This window comes from Barbatula barbatula, assembly GCF_947034865.1.
Source record: "Barbatula barbatula genome assembly, chromosome: 13".
Classification (NCBI taxonomy): domain Eukaryota; kingdom Metazoa; phylum Chordata; class Actinopteri; order Cypriniformes; family Nemacheilidae; genus Barbatula; species Barbatula barbatula.
In genome coordinates, this window is record NC_136776.1 from 14,713,610 (window position 1) to 14,733,709 (window position 20,100).

Below are 20,100 nucleotides of genomic sequence, written 5' to 3' on the forward strand. Positions count from 1 at the left end.
CCCCGATGAAGTTGACGTTTCCAATGGAGCATCTTCTAGCTTTCGCCCTGGCCTCTGCAAGCTCTTGTCTCAGTTTTTCCTGTTCGCCAGCCTGAAGGAAAGCAAGAAATATAAAATTAATTTCTCGATAATTTCATAAAATAACCCTTTTGAAGAAAACTTTATGAATTTTTTTGGAGTACTGAAACACTTACTGGTGCAGCCTCCATCTCCTTCTGTTTGATGGTGAAGCCGTCCTCCTTTACTCGGTCATTGTCAAACTGCTCCAAGCAGAATCGGAGCAGAATTGACTTGAAGGACGAATATGTTTTGGATGACTGTTTCGAGGGGACTTTAAACTACAAACACAGAAAACAAAAATAACTTAAACTCCCATCTGAAATCTTCAGCTGGATCTACATATGTAAGTCAAAGGCTATTTAATGCAGTAGTATTTGAAACATAACTCACGTTTGCCATATTCCTGCACATACTGGCGTACGTGACAGAGAAGCTGGGCTCAGAGATGGCTTTCTCATGCACCAGCTCTACGACACGCCTGAGACGCTCCATCGTGTCGATCTGCAGCTCATTCACCTTCACCATCAGCTGGTCGAACTTCTCGGGGGTCAATCTGTTGAGGATGCTCCTGAAGCTCCGCAGAAGTTCCTACATAAAACAAACATTAAACATTATTTCAAGATACAAATGAATTCAATGAACCAAAAGCTGAATGAGATGCAAATTTGAGTTAAAGTAATTAAACACACCTCAGTTTTCTTGTGCTCTGAAACTTGACAGCTTGTCTCCTCTTTCTTGACGCTGGGCCTCCAAGCATCAGCCGACTTGTTCAGCTGGACGTCTTTATCCAGCTGAACGTTGATAATTTTGCGTGCAGGTAGTCGACGCACTTCTTTGTCCTGAGAAATGAGACCGAATAATTTAACTCGGGATAACTTGAACTAGAGCTTCTAAATACACATCACTTTTGTTTATGAGTTAAACGACTATAATCCTGTTTTCAGTTTAAAGTATCCGTAAAGAAGAGATTTTAAATGGATGTTTCAAATAAGACAAAGACAAACCATTGATCGGCTGCTTGATGGAGTTTTAGGCTTTGATCTCCTGTCGATGCTTGGACCCACTGGCAGCCTCTTTTCATTCATCTGTTAAAACAGCCAATCACAGAGCAGACACATGTTAAAATTTGGTAATTTTCTAATACTTAAAGAGTCAAGATTACTCAAGAGAACTTCTGCTTGTTTGATGTGTTAGAGCAGGACTTGACGTAACAGAGACTGACTGAGATTTCACTGGAAGCTGCTAAGATTTAGCACAGAATTATTGAATCACTTGCATATGGCTTTAGATATTGTAAACTAGAAGTCTTCTGGTTAAATATTAGTTCAAAATAATCTTCCATTCAAATGATAAATTCAATATTGTTATATAAATGCAGTAGTTCAGGGAATGCAATCAAACTGCATTAAGGCATTTTTAACAATTAGCTGTTGTGTTTTATATATTGTTGCTTATCATAGACATTATTACTTCTGTTGTTGGCCAAAGTGTATATTACATATACATTTAGATAACACATATTGCAATGAACATGCTTCCTTCTAATAACGTGTTGTGTATAAGAATAGGTGTCACCTCAGTGTTGGAGGTCTCTGGATCCTGGTCCCTCTGGGGCTCAGATGGACTTTCGGACGTCCCGTCTTGTTCTTCAGTGACGGGCTCCTCCATCATGGTTGAGGGTTGTTGTTCCTCTTTTTCAGGCTGGAGAATTAGCAGAGAAATAAATTTCAAAACGTCAATGTCACTTACTTTTCATTTAGAGTTGTTCTACATATTAAACCACAATAAAACTAATCAAAATGTAACATGTGAAAAAAACATTTTAGCACAATGACATATTGCTCATATAATTTATTTCACACATTCAGTGGAAACATTTTATACGTACATAAAACAATCACTGTCTGTTTAGATGTTACACATAAAACATGTTTCTATTAAAAACCTACAATAAGGACACTTACATCCACTCTTTCCAGCGGCAGAATGGACCCCATAGCCTTGATGTTGAGGCATGATGGTAGTACGGACCCCATAGATATGATGGCGGGGTCCAGTATAGACATCAGGGTAACATTGGTCGGGTCGGTTGCTAGAACTGACTCCATACCAATGGCAGGAACTGATGATCTTCTTGGATATATGACAGTAGTTGGGTCAAAGGGAACTAGCTGCACTTCAATGATGAAAGAGTCGAAGTCTTGAAGTGGAAAAGCACTAGACCTTTGCTGCTGATAATAAATCGCTTTGAGAAAGTGATACAAACAATTTGCAGTCACGTAACTCTCGCTGTACTCCTAACCTGTGAGAGACAACAAGAAGGTAAACATCGATCGATCTTAACCGATCTCGGTTATTATCTTAACCGACGTGTTTTTTCATCAAAACAAGTGCAGTTGATCTAAATACATACGTTAAATACAACAAAATAGCTTAAAAACTGAAGAGGTTTTTCAAGCGTTACTTACCAGTCGTTCGCTCAGATAAGAGTGAGCGCGTCTACGCGTCAACAGAGTTTTGAAGCGCGCGGACTCATTATTACGTCACGCCATAGCAACAACCAACGTTCCATAACATCAAACCAGTAACTGGAAGCAATAAAACACATAGAAACACATAGAAATCATGTTATATTATTATAATAAAACATTCACAAGACAAGTCGATTTGATCACTGGAATAAATAACATGTTTAGTCATGTTTTATGTATTAAAGCAGTGAACCGCACTTATACAGATGCCGCTTCAATTCCGCTGGCGGACAACTGCCACGCATGTAAATACTTCACAGGAATCATAAGACGAAGTTTAAATGTGCGTTAACATGTATAAAAATACACTTAATAATTGCTGTAGTCCTTTTTATTCTGTGAAGAAATACATTGTTTATTTTCATTGCCGTAGGCCTCATTTATTTGTCATTTATTTGTCATTTGGTGGACGGAAATACCGTCTACATGCTTTGAGATTTTATGAGGAATAAAAAATGATTCATGGTCATCAACATTTCATCAAGTATTATTTAACGCATAAATCGCCCATTTCGAAGCCACCTTCAAATTCTTTCACGGAGCTTTTAGCTTTTTTTAAGATGGCGACGTTTATTTTCTCTATAACTATTTCTTTACATTCCTAAACATTTCGCTTTAATAATAGGACTCTTCTTTCCGTTTCCATCTCGATTCTCTCCACCACTCACAACCAGTGACTGTATCCAGTGTTATATTAAATAATGTGTTATAACATCAAAACACCCAAAGACAATAACAACACATCAAATGAATATTTGTTTTAATAGACAGACCTCCCCTCAGTTCAGGCTGCATAATACATGAAATTCTTTAGTTACGGTGTTTGTATCAAATGCTATCAACTGTGCTTACTCTGGTAAAACCCATGTTAATAATTCTCGTAATAAAGTGATTTTACAAAATAAATACTAAATCATTTACTAGTTATTATTATGGCTATATTGTTCATTTTAGATCAAACTTTGGAATCCACTTATGATGTTTAATGGCAACAGAAGAGAAAGACTTGCAATAATAATAAAAACAATTCAATTGTATCCACACATAACAATAAAGATTTGATAGTATAGTACAAACTCACAGTATATTATGTTTACAGATCTCGTGCGTTTTAAACTCAAAGATGAAAATGTAAACAACACTTCTATTATAAGATTGTGATGCATCTAAATATGTATTAATATGTCTAAATGTGCACAAAATGGTGCCAGGTTGTAATGGTACCAATAGTACCAACATGTACTACACATTTACAAGAACATTTTACTTTCTGTCACAAACAATTTAATACAAAATTCAGATCCACAAACAATGCAAACAAGGTAAGCATAAATCATTCACATAAAATATCAATGTTAAAGTGCAACAACTTAATTTAACCGTTTAACTTTGAATAAAAGTTCCTATGACATGACATCTTAAATACTTGTATACTGTAAAAGATGACTTGCAGTCATTCAGTCCACAAGCACTGTTAAAACTGAGTTCATGACGTGTTCATAGTTTCGTAAAGGTTATTGTTGTTCTTGTTGACCTTGTGCATCGATTTGACAGTTATTGGAAGGGGCTTTTCACCCACCTCTGGAGGAACAAAGCAAGCACTGAAGACTCCAATAATTCCCTTTTAAACTCCAAATCTCCTGCAAACCTGCGCACTATCCATTTTGACAAGTTTCCTCCTGGAGAAAGTCTTTTCCCAATCGTTTTTTACCAACTGTGAATGGAGCACCAGCATCACACTGTGAGAAAACAACATTAAGACATTAATGCAACCAGATTTCAATTAATCACAAACGTCTTGTTAAGTACATATGGACATATGACATAATTTTTCCCCTTTTTAAACCATACATGGTTCATCCCTAAAAACAATAATGCACTTAAGAGTTTAAAAAAAAGTTAATTTTGCCATTCTGACCTTTGTCTTTATGTTAATGTCATATCTCATCTTTTTGTGAATGTTTTGTATTGGCGAGAGATCATTTTATTTGCCCGACCGGACTGAGTCCATGTAAGTAGATGTGGACGTGGAATCCTGTTATTTACATGTCATCTGTGAATTATGTGCTCAGTTTAACATACGACACGAGTGATGGTCAAGGATTTATCTGAGGATATGAACACATGAACTTCATCTCCAGAGTTCCTCTGATAGTTTATTTACAAGTGTTTTACTGTCTGAGTGAAGCGATCGGCGAACACACAAAAACCCCATCATCTTCCCTGCAGTATTTGTTATTGAACATTGTAGTGCCCTTGTAGTAAATTGATAATCACTGTTTACTTTAATAAAGTTAAAAAAACACTATAGTATCTAAGAATTTGACTGCAGTTTAATATAGTTAATAGTATAGTATACTACAGTAATTTATGTGGATACCACTATTGTATAGTAAAAAAGTAAAAACACAGAAATGAAAAATATTAAAACAAATGAAGGTGATCTAAAAATAACATGGTGCTAATTTATCCATCTGTATCTAACATTAATGTATTTTATCAGTTACCTGCTTATTCATGATGAATTGCAGTTTCATATTTATTTAAAGATGACAACAGTGGATTTATACTTGTTCTACTACGGTTTGGCCTGTGCTAGCAAACTTTAAACCTCTCTAACACCAGTGCTGTGCAAAAGAAGTTCACTTAAAGCCTTAACACTAATAATAATGACTGCTTGCCTTTGTTTTATAACAATTATATTGATTATATTATATAATAATTCAAATGAAATATATATTTTTGATCTTTGGACAAGTGATTTTTGTGAATGACAAATGTAATAACATGACAATGCTTAATGTCAAGCCCTGAGATGTATTTTATATTGAACCGTATTGTTTTCTAGCTGTTCCCTCTACTATTGCTGATGTAAACAACACAGTCACGTTATTCCAGAACCGTAGTGCACTATATAGCCTACACAGATCTAGTGGAAGTGGACAAACTATAAAACACAAAGCTGTAAACTGACGTTCACTGAAGAAACATGAAGTTCAAGTTGTTAGACAAGCGCACTACGTGCAATACATGTTTTGAACAGGAGGGGCCGCTGTGTTCACAAACATACTGACGTCTCTTAAATGTAAAATAATGTCAAAAGCACAAAGTCTAAGTTTGATTATATTTAATAACACTTTGGAATTGTTCGTTGGTTTTCTTTGATGTGGACTTTGTTTTAAAATTGCAGATTAGTTTTGTAATTTTACAATTTTACAAAGAAATGTGCAGTTGTTTATTTAATTTGTCTTATCTGATTTTGTTAAAAATAAACGTTATCGTGCAGTGCATGACGTCAGTCAGCTCCCAAAGCAAAGTTATTGCGCGCGCATTCAAACTGACTGACAGTCGATCGCGCTTTTTAAAACTCAGAATAAACCTGGGAAATTATCAATCCGGAAATGACGTTAATGGACTAAATAAACCCCAGATTATTTTTCACAATAAATGATCGCTTCATAATTTACCTGCATCGCGAGCTACACTGTCTGTTTATCTTATGCCAGCAGCCCCTGGATGACGTGTGTTCATCGTCTTCTTCTGCGAACAATATACAGCCAGTGTTGCCAACAAATTTACAGGGTTAGTTGCTAAAGGCAGATCGATTTGTTGCTACAAGTTGCTAAATGACGTTGAGACGTCATTGCGCTGTGACGTCATTACGTAATCGCAACACAAACCTACGCCATTATATGTAATACGTAGATATTATTGTTTATTATATATATATATACATACACATACACACACAGCATTTGTAAAAGTAATACAAACAACACTTATTCATGATAAGATTTTTTTTTCTTTTTAAATACAACATTGATATCGAACAGTTAAACACTTTTGAACAATTACAGTTTATGTAGGCTATTTTCTAATTTACCATTGAAACTACACATTAACTGAACAATTAAAGCACTGTGGTAGTTGATATACCCTAAAACAACTTTTTTTATTTAATGATCTGTAAGACTGGGGCTTTATTAATGCTGTTCATTTATTCAAGTAATTCTTTGACATTTGGGTCTAAAGTGTTTTAATTCTACAATATACGCTGTAAAAAGGTAAAAACGTCTGAGTGCTGCCTGCAGTTGAATTTTCCTATTGGAAGTTGTGATGCCCTTACCAGCTCGCCACGCCCTTGCCGTTTCATGTGTTTTTTGGACTAGAGTCACTTTCCAGAAGTTGCTAAAAGTTGCCAAATAAATAAAAAAATTGCTAAATTTGTTGCTAGGTGCTTTATGAAAAAAAAGTTGCTAGGGTAGTACACAATTGCTAAGTCGGCAACACTGTATACAGCAGCTCGCCTTAAAAACTGCGACGTTCATTGGTTTCAGGTGAGTGACAGTTGACCTCATCCAATGTGCAGAGAGCCTGTCCATCGTTGCCCGTTTTGATTGCTGGACTAGCGTGAAGAGGCGTTACAGGTGTGGAGGCCCCGCCTCCAAGCTAAAAGCCGTATCCCAGACCACTTATCTCACATTTTCAGCTGACAACATTGTGACGACATTTGAACCTAATTTAAGTTTCTTTTTCTTAAAATGTACAATATTCTCAACCCATAAGGGAACACGTGTTTAGTTCATCACAAACATTTAAAAGGGAAAGAAATGGTATGAAAGTTACAGTCAACACACCTGACACACAGTGTAATATGATGTGTTAATACTTATTGTCCTAAATTCTTTATTCTTTGTCTTTTCGATTTTGTTTATGTTTGTTTATAATGTATGGGGCTGTAATGAATGAGCAAACTCAGTCTGAGTTTTTATTGCAGACGATTAGTTTTTTTATGTTTATCAAGATACATCATAAATTAACAAATATTACTATTAAAAATATTATTATTACAGGATAAAGCGTATTTCACAGAAGTATTTAACATTGCAGTTTTATAACGAAGGTATACAGTACCATTTATTACACAGCTCGTTGGAATGCTTGATTCTGATTGGCCAGTCGCGACATTTGCAGGTCAGTTTATTCCCAGATAACAACCTCTCAAAACGAGTAACCCTGATGCAGCAAATAATTTGGAATGCGTTTTTTTTGACAAATTAAATATAAATATGTCTTTTCATAACACATAGTGATTCAACCAAATCGCCTGTTTGTGACAGTTGAACGTCGTTTCTTACCTCAAAACCTAATGAAAACGGCTATTCCTCGCGGAAGGTCTGCGTTCCGTATAAAAATGAGCTAATAAAATATTTCAATTTTATCGGAGCCGATAGCCTTGTGGTTAGTGCACAGACATGTGGCGCTGTAGCGCTTCCGGGCGACCCAAGTTCGAGACCCGAGTTCCAGTCCCGGCTCGTGGTCCTTTCCCGATCTCACCCACTTAGTTTAACGCTGTTCGGGCTTATTTCTGCGATAACAACCGGCTGCCTGTACATTATGCCTTACTCCGAACACATATAATATCAGTTTGCCATGGATACAACTTTGAATAACCTTTATTTGTTTGTTTTAGATACACAGTTAATTTAATAGATCTGGGTAATTCTTTACATAGTTCCTTAAAGCTGATGTGATCAGCAGTTTCAACATCTAATATCAATATATGTGATACATTACCATAAATATATAATAATGTATGTCACGTTTAAAATAACAGTTTATTTGGCATTGATGACATCGGGTGGTCTGAGAGAGTCAGGATTTGCAGGTGTGTAGATTTCTCTGCTTTCCGGTAACTTAACCTTCCATAGAAAGAAGTTTCTCCTATGAAGGCCAATGTCTGGTGCATTCAAATTATTCAGAAAACCTGGATTTGATTTTAAGAAAGATCTCAGTGTGAATAACACGAATATCTGTATGCCCTTTGGGAATGGAAAGAAAATGTGAAGTGAATATAGAAGCACTGCATGTTAACAATCCATAAAGTTTAGTAATATGAGTTGAATTCAGCAACACGACTCTATTTTTAATAACAGGCTGGCTGACGGGCCTGTACGGGCGCAACACGCAAATGGTTGGAAAAGAAAAAAATTCTCACACCTGTGTTGTGTTGCAGACACAGAAAACTACGCTCAGGATCAAGTGGAGAGTTTGTTCACGGGTGATGAGTAAAATGTAGCCGGTGACCCAGGTCAGACCAAGCATCACAGCTAGAGTAAAGCTACTCAGAAGCTTCTTCCTCGTAGAAGTTTGTTGGGATCTAGAAGACAAGAGCACTTAAACCTTTTTGGGTGACACCAACAAGATTGCTTAAGTATGAATAGATGAATCTGAAGAGAATTGGTTTAGGTACCTGTTTAACATAGGGTTGGTCTTACAGGTGTTGTGAGAGAAATGCAGCAACATTGCGGTGTTTGAGATGAGCATGATTACCAGAGGAAGCAGAAATGCCCAGAACATTGGCTTTCTCAAATCAAATTGCTGTTTGTGGTCCGAAGAAGCCAGCCAGCAACTTAAGAAAGGAAGGGTTACAAGTGAACTTCTACCAAGTGAAAGAACTGAGATCTGACATTAAAGAACCCATTATGTTACTATGGTAGTGTCTACATGGACAAACCCTATATTAGGTAGTACTTACAACTCTTCTTGTCGATAACCTAAAGGCTCATCCATTCTGTAAGTGGAACCCACTGAGATACCAACAATGACAGCTGGAAACCCTGAGATAAGAAAATGTATATGGACAGTCATATGCAAAGGTTTAGGCCGTAATCTTCTGAATGCAAATAGTTTCATTATTCACTCACCCTCATGTCATTTCAAACCTGTATGACTTTCTTTTTACTGCAGAACATAATAGAAGATATATGTTGGTAACCCAACAACACCGGCCCCCATTGACTTCCATTGCATTTGACACGAAACCACTGAGACTTTTCTCAAAATGTCTGCTTTTGTGTTCCACAGAAAAATAAGAGTCATTCAGGTTTTGGAGGACACGGGGGTGAATAAATGATGATAACATTTCTGTTTTCTGTTGTTAAACTATCCCTTTACATTTGTCCTTACAATTAAACACTATTTGGCCATTACATATCTCAACTATACACTATTTTCAATTAAATTGAGGTTGTATTAACTTTTATTGTCTCCTACCCCAGCCAAATGCAACGGACACCTTCAGAAACCATGCAGGTGCTCCAGTAATAGTCGCTTTGAAGAGGAGGAACACATGAATCCCAAAAAGAAAATTCCAAGTGAACGTGGCCAACAAAAAGTAATGAATCAAGGCTGTAAATATGGTGCAGGGACCCTCGTCTGGGTACCGCTTGTGATCCGACGAAGGAATTGTATTTTCTGGAATAAATTTTTCCTCTTTTGCATGTGTGATAGGATTGTTTATGCCAAATATGAAGATGAGGTAGAAAATGGTCATGCTCAAGCAGATGTTCACTGTAAGCAGGGTAGGGCTGCTACCTCGTGAATTCCTGTGCCGGAAAACATATGAATATATAAACTGCAGGTCAACTGGAAACAAAATGCCTGAGAAGTATGATTGTGAGCTGTTTACAACTTTCTTTTACCTGGTCGCAATTTGATAAACCACTGTGACAGCCAGTCCCACTATAGACACAGAACAGCCGATAATGCTGATCCAACTTAATGCTTCTGAATATTGATAGTTTGTCTTGAAAGTCTGCAAAAGGACATTTTTAAAAACATTTATTTGTCTACGTTGAAGGCTTTATAGAGTCAATCACTGCAATACATCATAAATAATATATAAATAACATATATTTCATCAGTAATAATATAATATATATTACAGATTACATCAGCTACTAAACACGTTTTGTTGCCATTTGACAATACATTTATAAATAAAAATGATTGGTAGTTTTTTTCGGGTTTCAATAAAAAAAAAACATGGTTGCTATAATATTGAATCTTTTCATCATTTATTTTTCAAATCATTTTTCCTCATCAAATTCAGTTAGATTATCAGTTTATTCCCTTTTGGTTTAACTTGTCAACTTCCCTTCTCTTTTTATTGTGTTATCATGTTTCATGGACTTTTATTGTGTTAGTTAGCTGATTTGTTTTAGTTAATATTACTTACTAAAAAAAAACAGCCGCAGTTTGATTGATATTTATTGGAATGCACAATAAAAACATGATTTTTGAAAAACAAAAGGATTTTGCGAATTAACTATAATAAATAAATGAATGAATAAATATGATTTTGTTGTAAATGTAAAGCTTACCATGAGGATGGCAAAGTTAAAATTCTTTTCATGCGAGTTGAAATTCTTTTCATCCGAGGGTTTACAACTGCAATGTACATGGCCCGAGAAATTATTTGTTTTCGTGCAGCCTTCTGTACTCCAGTCATTTTTGGAGTAACTCCAAAACACACATGCAAAGTTGTGGAGGGACAATGTGGAATCATCCTGAAAGACAGTTAGATCAAATGTGGATAAATAAGGTCACCTTTGTCCATAACTTCTCATTTCTTTATTTAATGAGTGGATGAATGTAATTATTGTTTGCCACGCAAACGTGTCACAAAAAACAGCCCCAATTGAAGGACTGCCCCAATTTGTTAGTCATTTATTATGTCTGACAGTGCTGTTATGACCAATAGAAACATTTTTTATGCTCAATTGATCAGAAGTTTTTAAGGAGATTTCAGCTGTGTGTGCTATATGATGCTGTTATAATATAGCCATAGATGGAATGGCAGAAGTGCATAATCTCATGTGGTCCTAAATTGTTAGGAGAAATAAAAACAGAAACAAATGAGACGATTGTTCAAATACTTAAAGACTATGAAGATGTACAGTAAATGTAAAAATTTTCTGAATTTGGATAGATTTGAGATTTGAGCCTTCATATTGAGATCTTCAACAGTATTGACTTTTGACTAGCCGTATTTAAACTCAGTTTGTGACATTGTTGCGATCTCTTCTGAAACTTTAATGGAGACGTGTACAGGACTTAAGCGAAAGTTTCCATTTGCTCTCCATTAAATCTCATTCATGTCAAGGTGAAATACTAAAGATATTGAGGAGATCTCTTCTGGGCGCTGAAAAAGAAGCTCACTCCAACAGTACGGCAAAACTGATAAGGTTGGAAATTACAGAGAAGATTGCTCACCGATGGTTTAACTGCAAACTGAAGCTCCATGTTTTGAAATTCTAACAGGTTAGCGGAGAGCACTCTTCTCTTGGTATCCAGGGAAGATTTAAAGCTTTTTGACTGAAAAAAATGATCACTATCATAGAGAAGAAACCCGACAACTTTATCATAATCTAGAGAGAGAGAGAGAGAGAGAGAGAGAGAGAGAGAGAGAGAGAGAGAGAGAGAGAGAGAGTGCTTTATTGACATTATCTAATCGTGCCTAATGTCTGGTTATTGAAATAGATTTATACCAGTAATGTAATATCTAAATTTTCAACGTAATGTTGTGGTTAAAATGTGTTTGGATCTACCAGTACTGAATGTGATATTGATCTGCAGGTCAACCTTGTCTTTTGGAATAGGCAAATCTTCAGGCACAGAGTCTAGAGGGATAGTGTGCGCGCACAAGAGAGAGAGAGATGTTTACTCGAGGTATGCAAACTCCATACAGAAAGACCATATGGCTCCACTATCACTCAAGAAATAAATGTATATACAAATTTCTTACCTTTAGGCACATTCTGGCTCGAATTCAGTTTAATTCTGTCAGGTAAAAAAGTATCACTCCGTTCTGTAGATGAGAAAATAATCATAATTATAATAATCATAATAAGTTACCGCATTAGCAAGATAAAATGACTTAAAGCCAGTAATAATGCCAATTGTGCAAGCCCCGCAATTCTTTTTACAATGTGTACATTTTTACGTTACAATTTTTTACATTTTCACAATTGAATTACATTTATTTTTAGTCCTGGCTATATATATATAGAGAGAGAGAGATTTTTACAGATCACATATTTAAAGTATCAGCCAAAGATTGTTTTAAATTGTTGTGTACGTACCATTAAACAAGGTTAACTGTGCTTGTCGAATTGGACTTGTCCCCTTAAAAGACTGCACTGCCAAATTTGGCTGCACCAGCGATGTTTTCAAGTCCTCAAGCAGTGAGACTTTCTGAAGAGTCTGTGTTAAACTACACAAACACAATACAAATTCAGATATACGGTACATTCAAGCATTATGCTGACATTTATACGTCGTGAGATTTGTGGGAGTACACAGAGATGGGAATCATAAAGTATTTAGCTCCTGAAAGGTATAGCTCACCCAAAATCAAAATCCTTTCTTTATTCTGTGAAACATACAGTATCTTGAGAAATGTCTATGTGGTTTTGTGTTCATAATGCAAGTCAATGGGGGCCATTATTGTTTAGTTTAACAACATTATTCAAAATATATTTTTTGTTTTCTTCGAAACTATACTCTCAGAAGAACTTCTGAGAAAATAATGATTCCTAACTCCACATATTTCTAAGTATCAACACTATAAAATACAGGCAAATGCATTTTATTTATATAAGACACTTATATAAAAAGCCTTTTTCTAAAAGCTAAATCTATAACTGGAGGGTCATCTTATAAAATCAGTAAATACAAAAAGATCACTTTCACTGGCATAACTTTTTCGCCATGGCTGTATTGGTGCAATGCTTTAACACATGAATAACTCATTGATACTGTTCATGATTCCCAGCCCAAGCAGTGAAGTGTGTGTGTGTGTGTGTGTGTGTGTGTGTGTGTGTGTGTGTGTGACATTTTTTAATACTTAGAAATTTCATCATGGTTGACTTCAGAGAACTGCACAGGATTGGTGTTCAGGAGCTGACTGACCACAGCTACTGTAGACACAACAATACCCTGCACAACAAACAAAGAGCTTTAAAGGTTACAACCTGTATCTCTGGCGCTCAGAGGGCAATGTTTATTTATTAACTTCTGCCATTCCAACCTCTATGGCTATAATAATGGCAAGAACCAATTGATACACACAGATGTTGGTCGACACAAGTTGATCCACACAAGTTGGAGGGACAATTTAGAATCTTCAATTAACCTAACATGTTTTTGGTCTGTGGGAGGAAAGCATAATATCCAGTGTAAACCCACACGGACATAGGGAGAATATTCAAACTCCACACAGAAGGGTCTCCCGTCCCCGCTGGGGTTCAACCAGGGACCTTCTTTGCTGTGAGACAACAGTGCTAACCACCGAGCCACTGTACCATTCGTCAAGTCTTTGGTGGGGTCAAAAAGTTGTACCTGGGATTGTCAAATTACCAAGTTTATCTATCTGTTTCATCGGAAGCATGGAAAAGTAGGCGGACAAGGTTACGATGCATTGTGAGATAAAAATACCAAATGCAAACTACTTCCGTGAAAACAAAACACAAACTACCATCCACATAGACCAAAGCGGATTAAAGATAGGAACAAGTAAAACGTGCATTTTAAAATTCCAGTCTTGTTTCATCAACCCGGTTAGTTTATCGACAATGGGTTAAAACAACCCAGCATTGTCCCACATACTGTAATAAATGTACGGGAATCCAACAAAATTAATTAAAATGATGAATATTTCTTTTCAGTCAAACAAATTATTTGTATGTGCCGTCGTGCTATCTTCATACATGATGTTTTATTAACAACGTTCGGGAGGAACCTAAGCATATAAATCAGCACTTGCTCTGAGCAGGGTAGAGTGCTCCGGGTTCGGATAGATCCTCGGAGCCCACTCCCTGTACGACACGCCAAATACGCATAACCTGCATTCCCATGCTTTACCATCTATCCCAACAAGGAGCTGTTTATCGGCGAGGGCGAACTCGTGAAACATCGCTTGTGACAAAACACGCACATGACAACTAGTGTGATATGAATGTAATATGAAGTTATTGATATTAACGTCAATGGAGTTAACGTGTCAAAACAAAAAACTCATTCAGACAAAGGTCTGCTTAATATTCAGCTGTTGAGTTGACAACATTTTTTTTTTATTTTGTGGAATGAACTTATTTACGTTTAGTGAATTTCACTATAATGTTTTACAATGCACCTGCCGGTAAACATTTTAATATCACTAAATGGGCTATCCATTTAATGATTTAAAATATAGTTTTGCTTCTGAAGACATTTGGCCCACAGGACTACTTAGTGATGGATGTGCTTCTTGAAGCTTTACCATTTTCAAGCCCCATATACCATAAAGTGGGAAGAAAATGTACATGATGGCATTTTTAGTTTTAGATTTTTTTTAGTTTGCTGAGGTCGGGAGTCAATTATGATAGAATTTTCATATTTGAGTGAATTTCTATGAACAAATTATTTTTTATGAAAGATGCATTACCATTGATTCTATGGATTTATCATCAGAGAGCAGAATTTTGGCTATCTTCACTGCGTTTGTGATGTTGCCAGGAGTTAGATTTTCTGGTTTAGATGTGAGGATCTGGGTGCTGGAAACTAATTTCCTTTTATCTGCCAAAGAAGCCACAGAAATCTTAATTGGAAAGAAAAATGTAATACAAACAGTTAGAAACTTTATTATATAGAGTTTTATCTAATTTAATATTGTTATCAAGTGACATTGATTGCTTACCTTTCCAAAAATGGTGTCCAAGGACAAACTACAATTTAGAATATTTGGATCTTCAAACTTCTGAGTAGTTATGTCACAGAGGGCTGATGCCAGTGGAATCCCAGCTGAAAAATTATAACTCGGAATAAAAAGACATTCGGAAAAACATTAACTGTAGTTTTTATATCATTAAAACCGCATTTTACGAGGATGAGTACCATTAGGTGTTGACACATCACATAGCTCTCGAGAGGAAGCGAACTGGCCCAGGACAGTTCGAGGAAAGGTAAATGTGTTTTTTTTTGCTTCAGAGCAAAAAGTTGCTGTAAAACATATGACATATGTAAATTCTGCATTCAATTTAAAAGAGCCTATGGATAGTTCAACATAAATGTAAATTCTGCAAACATTTTAAAGGTCCAATGTGTGATTTGTTTGGTATCTGTTAACAGAAATGCTATATAATATACATGACTATGTCTTCAAAGGTGTATAAAGACCATTTATAATGAAGCGTTATGTTTATTTTACCCTTAGAATGAGCTATTTCAATCTACATATACCACGGGTCTCTTACATGGAATTCACCATGTTTATACAGTAGCCCCAATGGGACAAACTGCTCTACAGAGCGCACATCGTAAATACATTATATCCTTCAGCAAAGAAGCAAAAACGTGACAAAATAGTTGTCCTGTGTCAGCTGTAGTGCTTCGAAAGGGAGGGGGAGAGTGAGCCGTAAATTTCATACACTGGACCTTTAACATGTACTTGTAGAGATGGTTTATCTAAAATAACATGTACAACATAAGCTGTCAATCCAAACAATCTATAGTCTATACACATAATACAGACAAATATACTAAATATATCTTTACATAAATTTGCAGTGTAAAATGTGACCAAATATGTATACAGAAATATTGCTTGACGAAAGAGATAATACACATCAACATTTAAATATAAATTGAATTGTTTTACAAATGCTGCAGGTAGGTCCACTCCAATCGTCTGAACAGAGACAAAATCCATGTATGGGGACCCCGTTTTGGCAAACCGGTGTAGTTGTGTCGTTGAGCGTTTCACTGTTGACTGGTGTGTTCAGGTGTGTGGCACTGATGACTGTTGGGTTCTGGGGTGGTGTTGCTGTGGTGATGTTAACTGTGTTGTTTTGAGACCAACCCTGTTCAAGAACAGCTGTTTACAGAGAAAAAACATGATTTCTCTTGCCTAGCCAGATTTATAATTATTAGCATAAAGTCTGTTCGGCTTGCAGCCCAAGTTGGACAAACACTGCCTTAAAGTCTGCCTACCTTACCTTAAGTTTTGTCGAACAGCGTCTAAACATTTAACTAGGATTATAATTTCTTATTGATTCTTTCTGCATCTCAAAATGAAGCTTTAATGCCAAAAGCTGTTAAAAAAATCTATTAAAGCAAAAAAGTATCGCAGCAAACCTTTATTGTTTATTGTATTAGCTTTGTAAGTGAGACTGTACGAGATTGCATTTGTTAACATTGATTAATGCATTAGCTAATATGTTCACTAAAGAATAGATCATAACGAATTTTTTAAGCTCATTTCAGCATTCACTAATACATTTTTTAAAACATTGTGTATGTGAACATTGCTTAATGCAAAATGAACAGACACAAACAACAGTATTGCAATTAACCTACATTTAAAAAGATTAATAAATCACTAAAAACGATATTGCTCATTGTTGGCTCATGGTTATTAACTATAATGTTAACAAATACAACTGTATTGTACATTTATACAGAGATTTACAATACCATCTGGTGTACAATAATGCAGTTCCATGCAAGTTTTTTGTACAGTATCAGATGGATACTGTACAACTTATTCAAATTAGTTTACGGCATTGTCTGAACAGTAGTCTGTTGTGTGGTTGTCAAATTAGGCTACGTAACTGTGTTCGTGTGAACTTGGAAAACACACAATGATGCAAAATGGGTACGCTGTGGACATACTATGGTATTATGCAAATAACTCACAAGTCACACCAACAGACTAATAAGAGAATTGAAAAATATATGAACAAGTACTACGGTGTACTACATACCAATGAACCAATAAAACAACTCACCCTCATAAAAGTAATAATATTATCTCAATCATTATAAAATAATAAATTTATAATATAAATAAACATCCATGGTACTATCATTGTATTCATTCATTCGTATAATATTTTTTTACATTTTCAAAAATGAATCTTACCCAAGGTAAACATCAAGAACATACAGATGTCCATTGCAAACACGATGGATAATATCCAACTGGTACAAGCCTAACAACTACTAAACAACTGAACGATTCTTCTCTCTGTCTGCTTTATATAGTGGGCAGTACATCAATGGAGGAAATATCACATTTACAAACATAACAGGCGGAAAACCACAATTTTTCATTTTGTATACCATTGATATTAGTTCATCTACAATAAGTTAACCTTTATAAAGCATTTATAAATGTGTTCATTCATGATTAATGAGTAATTCACAAATGCATTATAAAGCAGTTATAAGTGCTTGAATAAACGGGGGATTCTCACGAAATGCCTGCCAAATAGTGAGCAGGTATAAAAAAACAACATTACACACAGTCTGACAGCCTTTATTGCAAACAACATCAAGATAATAATAAATCTGCTTTCAAGTCAAATAAATAATGAATAAATACATGCAAATTAAATTTGGCAGGTATTTTGTTAGAATCCCACTTTTTATTCATGCAGTTATAACTGCTTCATAGTGCATTTGTAAATGACTTACTAATCATTAATGAACACATTTATAAATGGTTTGTAAAGGTTACCTTAATGTAAAGTGTTACCAGAAATGGTTTTTCAATAACAATACAAAGAAATATTTAATAACTAATAAATAAAGTTTTATTGTTTACTTATCCTCATGTCAGTCCAAACTAATATGCACGTGGAATATGTTGTCTGATGCAAACTTCAGAATGTTAACACAGACATCTTTATTACGAAATCAGTATTGTGGTGATGATTAATGTCAAGCTAAGATAAGTAACAAATAATAATCATGATAAAGAGTTGTTTCCTTCGCATTGTTCCTAATCGCTGCGAATCATTTACCTATTATCTGTTTTAAAGATTATGAGAAGACAGAGTAAACATTTCTCTGTGGATATCATGCTATACCTAACAAAATTATAATTTGACAAGAGTGTTATTGTATTGTTAAAAAAATAAACATATTTGGAATATATGGAAAACATGTTGATGATGAAGAAGAAAAGGGCATTTACTCTGTGCTTTACAACTGCTTAACTACCACTAAATAAAGGGAAATAAGGGCAAAATGCTGGCAAAAAAACAGCTTGAGATACTTTGTAAGAAAACTGTTATTTTACACAATTGTACTGTTTTTTAAATATGGTTAAACCCCTATCAGAAAAACATCACAAACCTGTTATTTTACAGTATTTTGATATCTTATACAGTTTAGGCCAATTTCTGTGTGTGATCCCTGTCTTATGTCTCCAGAAACAGAACTGTTTTCAAGGAACCATGTTTGATTCAGTCTTTAAATCCGTATTATAGCGAGCTTTCTTCTGGAGAAATGGCTTTAGTGTGAAGAAAATAAAAATCTGAACTCCCTTTAAAAGACCAAAAAGAATAGTCAAGACACACAAACATGGACAGTAAAATAATAGCACCATCTCCATCAGCTATTATCACATATATCTCTGTTGTATTGTATTTTATTGCCGTTAATGTAAACATTAAAAGTGTTTAAAAGTATAAATAAAAGTGCATTAACATACCTGTGTTGTGTTGCAGAGACAGAAGAGCGCACTCAGAATGATGTAAAGAGTTTTATCGTGAGTGATAAGCACAACGTATCCAATGACCCAAGACAAACCGAGTACCACAGCCAGAGAGAAACTACTCAGAATCTTCTTCTTTAAAGGAGTCGTCCGTGAACTTAATACACAAAATGCTGTTAGTTACCACAGATGACTTAGCTTGTAAAATAAGCATTTAGTTTGTCTACTGTAACAGACTATAAAAAATCGGAATATTTATAATAAATAATATTGTTAACTGGACATGTTTCGTTTATGATACAGCATCTTTACGCTTGTTTTTCGTTACACTTACCTCTTTAGGTTTGGCTTTGCACAGCAGATGGTGAGAGAGAAGTAGACCAGAACTGCGATGTTAAAACTGAGCATGACCGCAAGAGGGAGCAAGAAGCCCCACAACATGGGCCGCTTGGGATCAAACCTCCCCTCCTTATCCAGAGACGCCAGCCAACAACTGCAGCAGACAAAACGGATGAAATCACTTTTTTTAAATGGTTGAATTGAAGAGAATGACTGTACAGTCCACTTACAATTCTTCTTGTCTATAGCCTAAAGGGTCTTTGAAGCTGTAAGTGGTGCCCAGTGAGATGCCAACAAGAAGAGCAGGCAGACCTAAGACATGAAATGAAAAACTTAAGTTGAGAGGATCTCAATGATTCTCGGTCAAGTTGACACACTTAAGAGTTAAATGTAACCTACCCCAGCCGGCTGAAATTGCAAAGGGAAGGAAACCCGCTGGGGGACCATTTAAGGCATTTCTAATGAGGAAGAACACGTGAGCGGCATACATGATGTTCCAGGTAAAGGTGGCGAGCAGGAAGTATTGAAGCAGAGCTGTGACTGGTGTACATGGACCATCATCCACCTCCTGATAGAAATCTGAAGCAGGAACCACGTTCTTCAATGATTTTGACTGATTCTTGTACTGGACGGGATTGTTGACTCCAAACATGAAGATCAGGTAGAAGACCGTCATGCACACACAGATGTTTACTAAGAGCACGGTGGAATTGGTTCCTCTTGATTTCCTATCGAGAAAGTGGGTCATGTACATTTAAATAACTATTGTTATTATTCCATTTAAAAGCTAGCTTTAGGGGTTTACAAAACATCTTTACTTTCAAAAAGTACAGTATTAGACATGGGATC

At 35.7% G+C, this 20,100-nt stretch overlaps 1 protein-coding gene across 2 annotated transcripts; it reads right to left on the reverse strand.

Annotated features, from left to right (window-relative positions):
• Positions 1-8,030: 8,030 nt before the first annotated feature.
• LOC306903116 (adhesion G-protein coupled receptor G7-like) lies at positions 8,031-17,424 on the reverse strand. Of its 2 annotated transcripts, none has more exons than XM_079472065.1 (17): positions 17,335-17,424; positions 16,072-16,287; positions 15,309-15,413; positions 15,112-15,215; positions 14,860-15,012; positions 13,282-13,373; positions 12,518-12,648; positions 12,181-12,243; positions 11,984-12,055; positions 11,649-11,803; positions 10,757-10,942; positions 10,076-10,188; positions 9,648-9,979; positions 9,130-9,211; positions 8,845-9,003; positions 8,592-8,751; positions 8,031-8,358 (listed from the first exon to the last, which is right to left on the reverse strand). In XM_079472065.1, the coding sequence occupies exons 1-17, from the start codon at positions 17,366-17,368 to the stop codon at positions 8,350-8,352; spliced, it is 2,166 nt and encodes a 721-aa protein (XP_079328191.1). In that variant the 5' UTR covers positions 17,369-17,424; the 3' UTR covers positions 8,031-8,349. The 2 variants fall into 2 exon arrangements, with proteins under 2 accessions (XP_079328191.1, XP_079328190.1); XM_079472064.1 differs by having other exon boundaries at positions 8,032-8,413.
• Positions 17,425-20,100: the final 2,676 nt, after the last annotated feature.

Bases quoted from the DNA above. Each gene is read 5' to 3' on its own strand.
- LOC306903116 (XM_079472064.1), bottom strand. From the start codon at position 17,368: ATGGACATCTGTATGTTCTTGATGTTTACCTTGG. The intron at 15,013-15,111 runs GTAAGCAATCAA...TTTCCAATTAAG, and splicing joins TGGACACCATTTTTGGAAAG to ATTTCTGTGGCTTCTTTGGC. The intron at 9,212-9,647 runs GTAGGAGACAAT...TTCTTATCTCAG, and splicing joins GTCCGTTGCATTTGGCTGGG to GGTTTCCAGCTGTCATTGTT.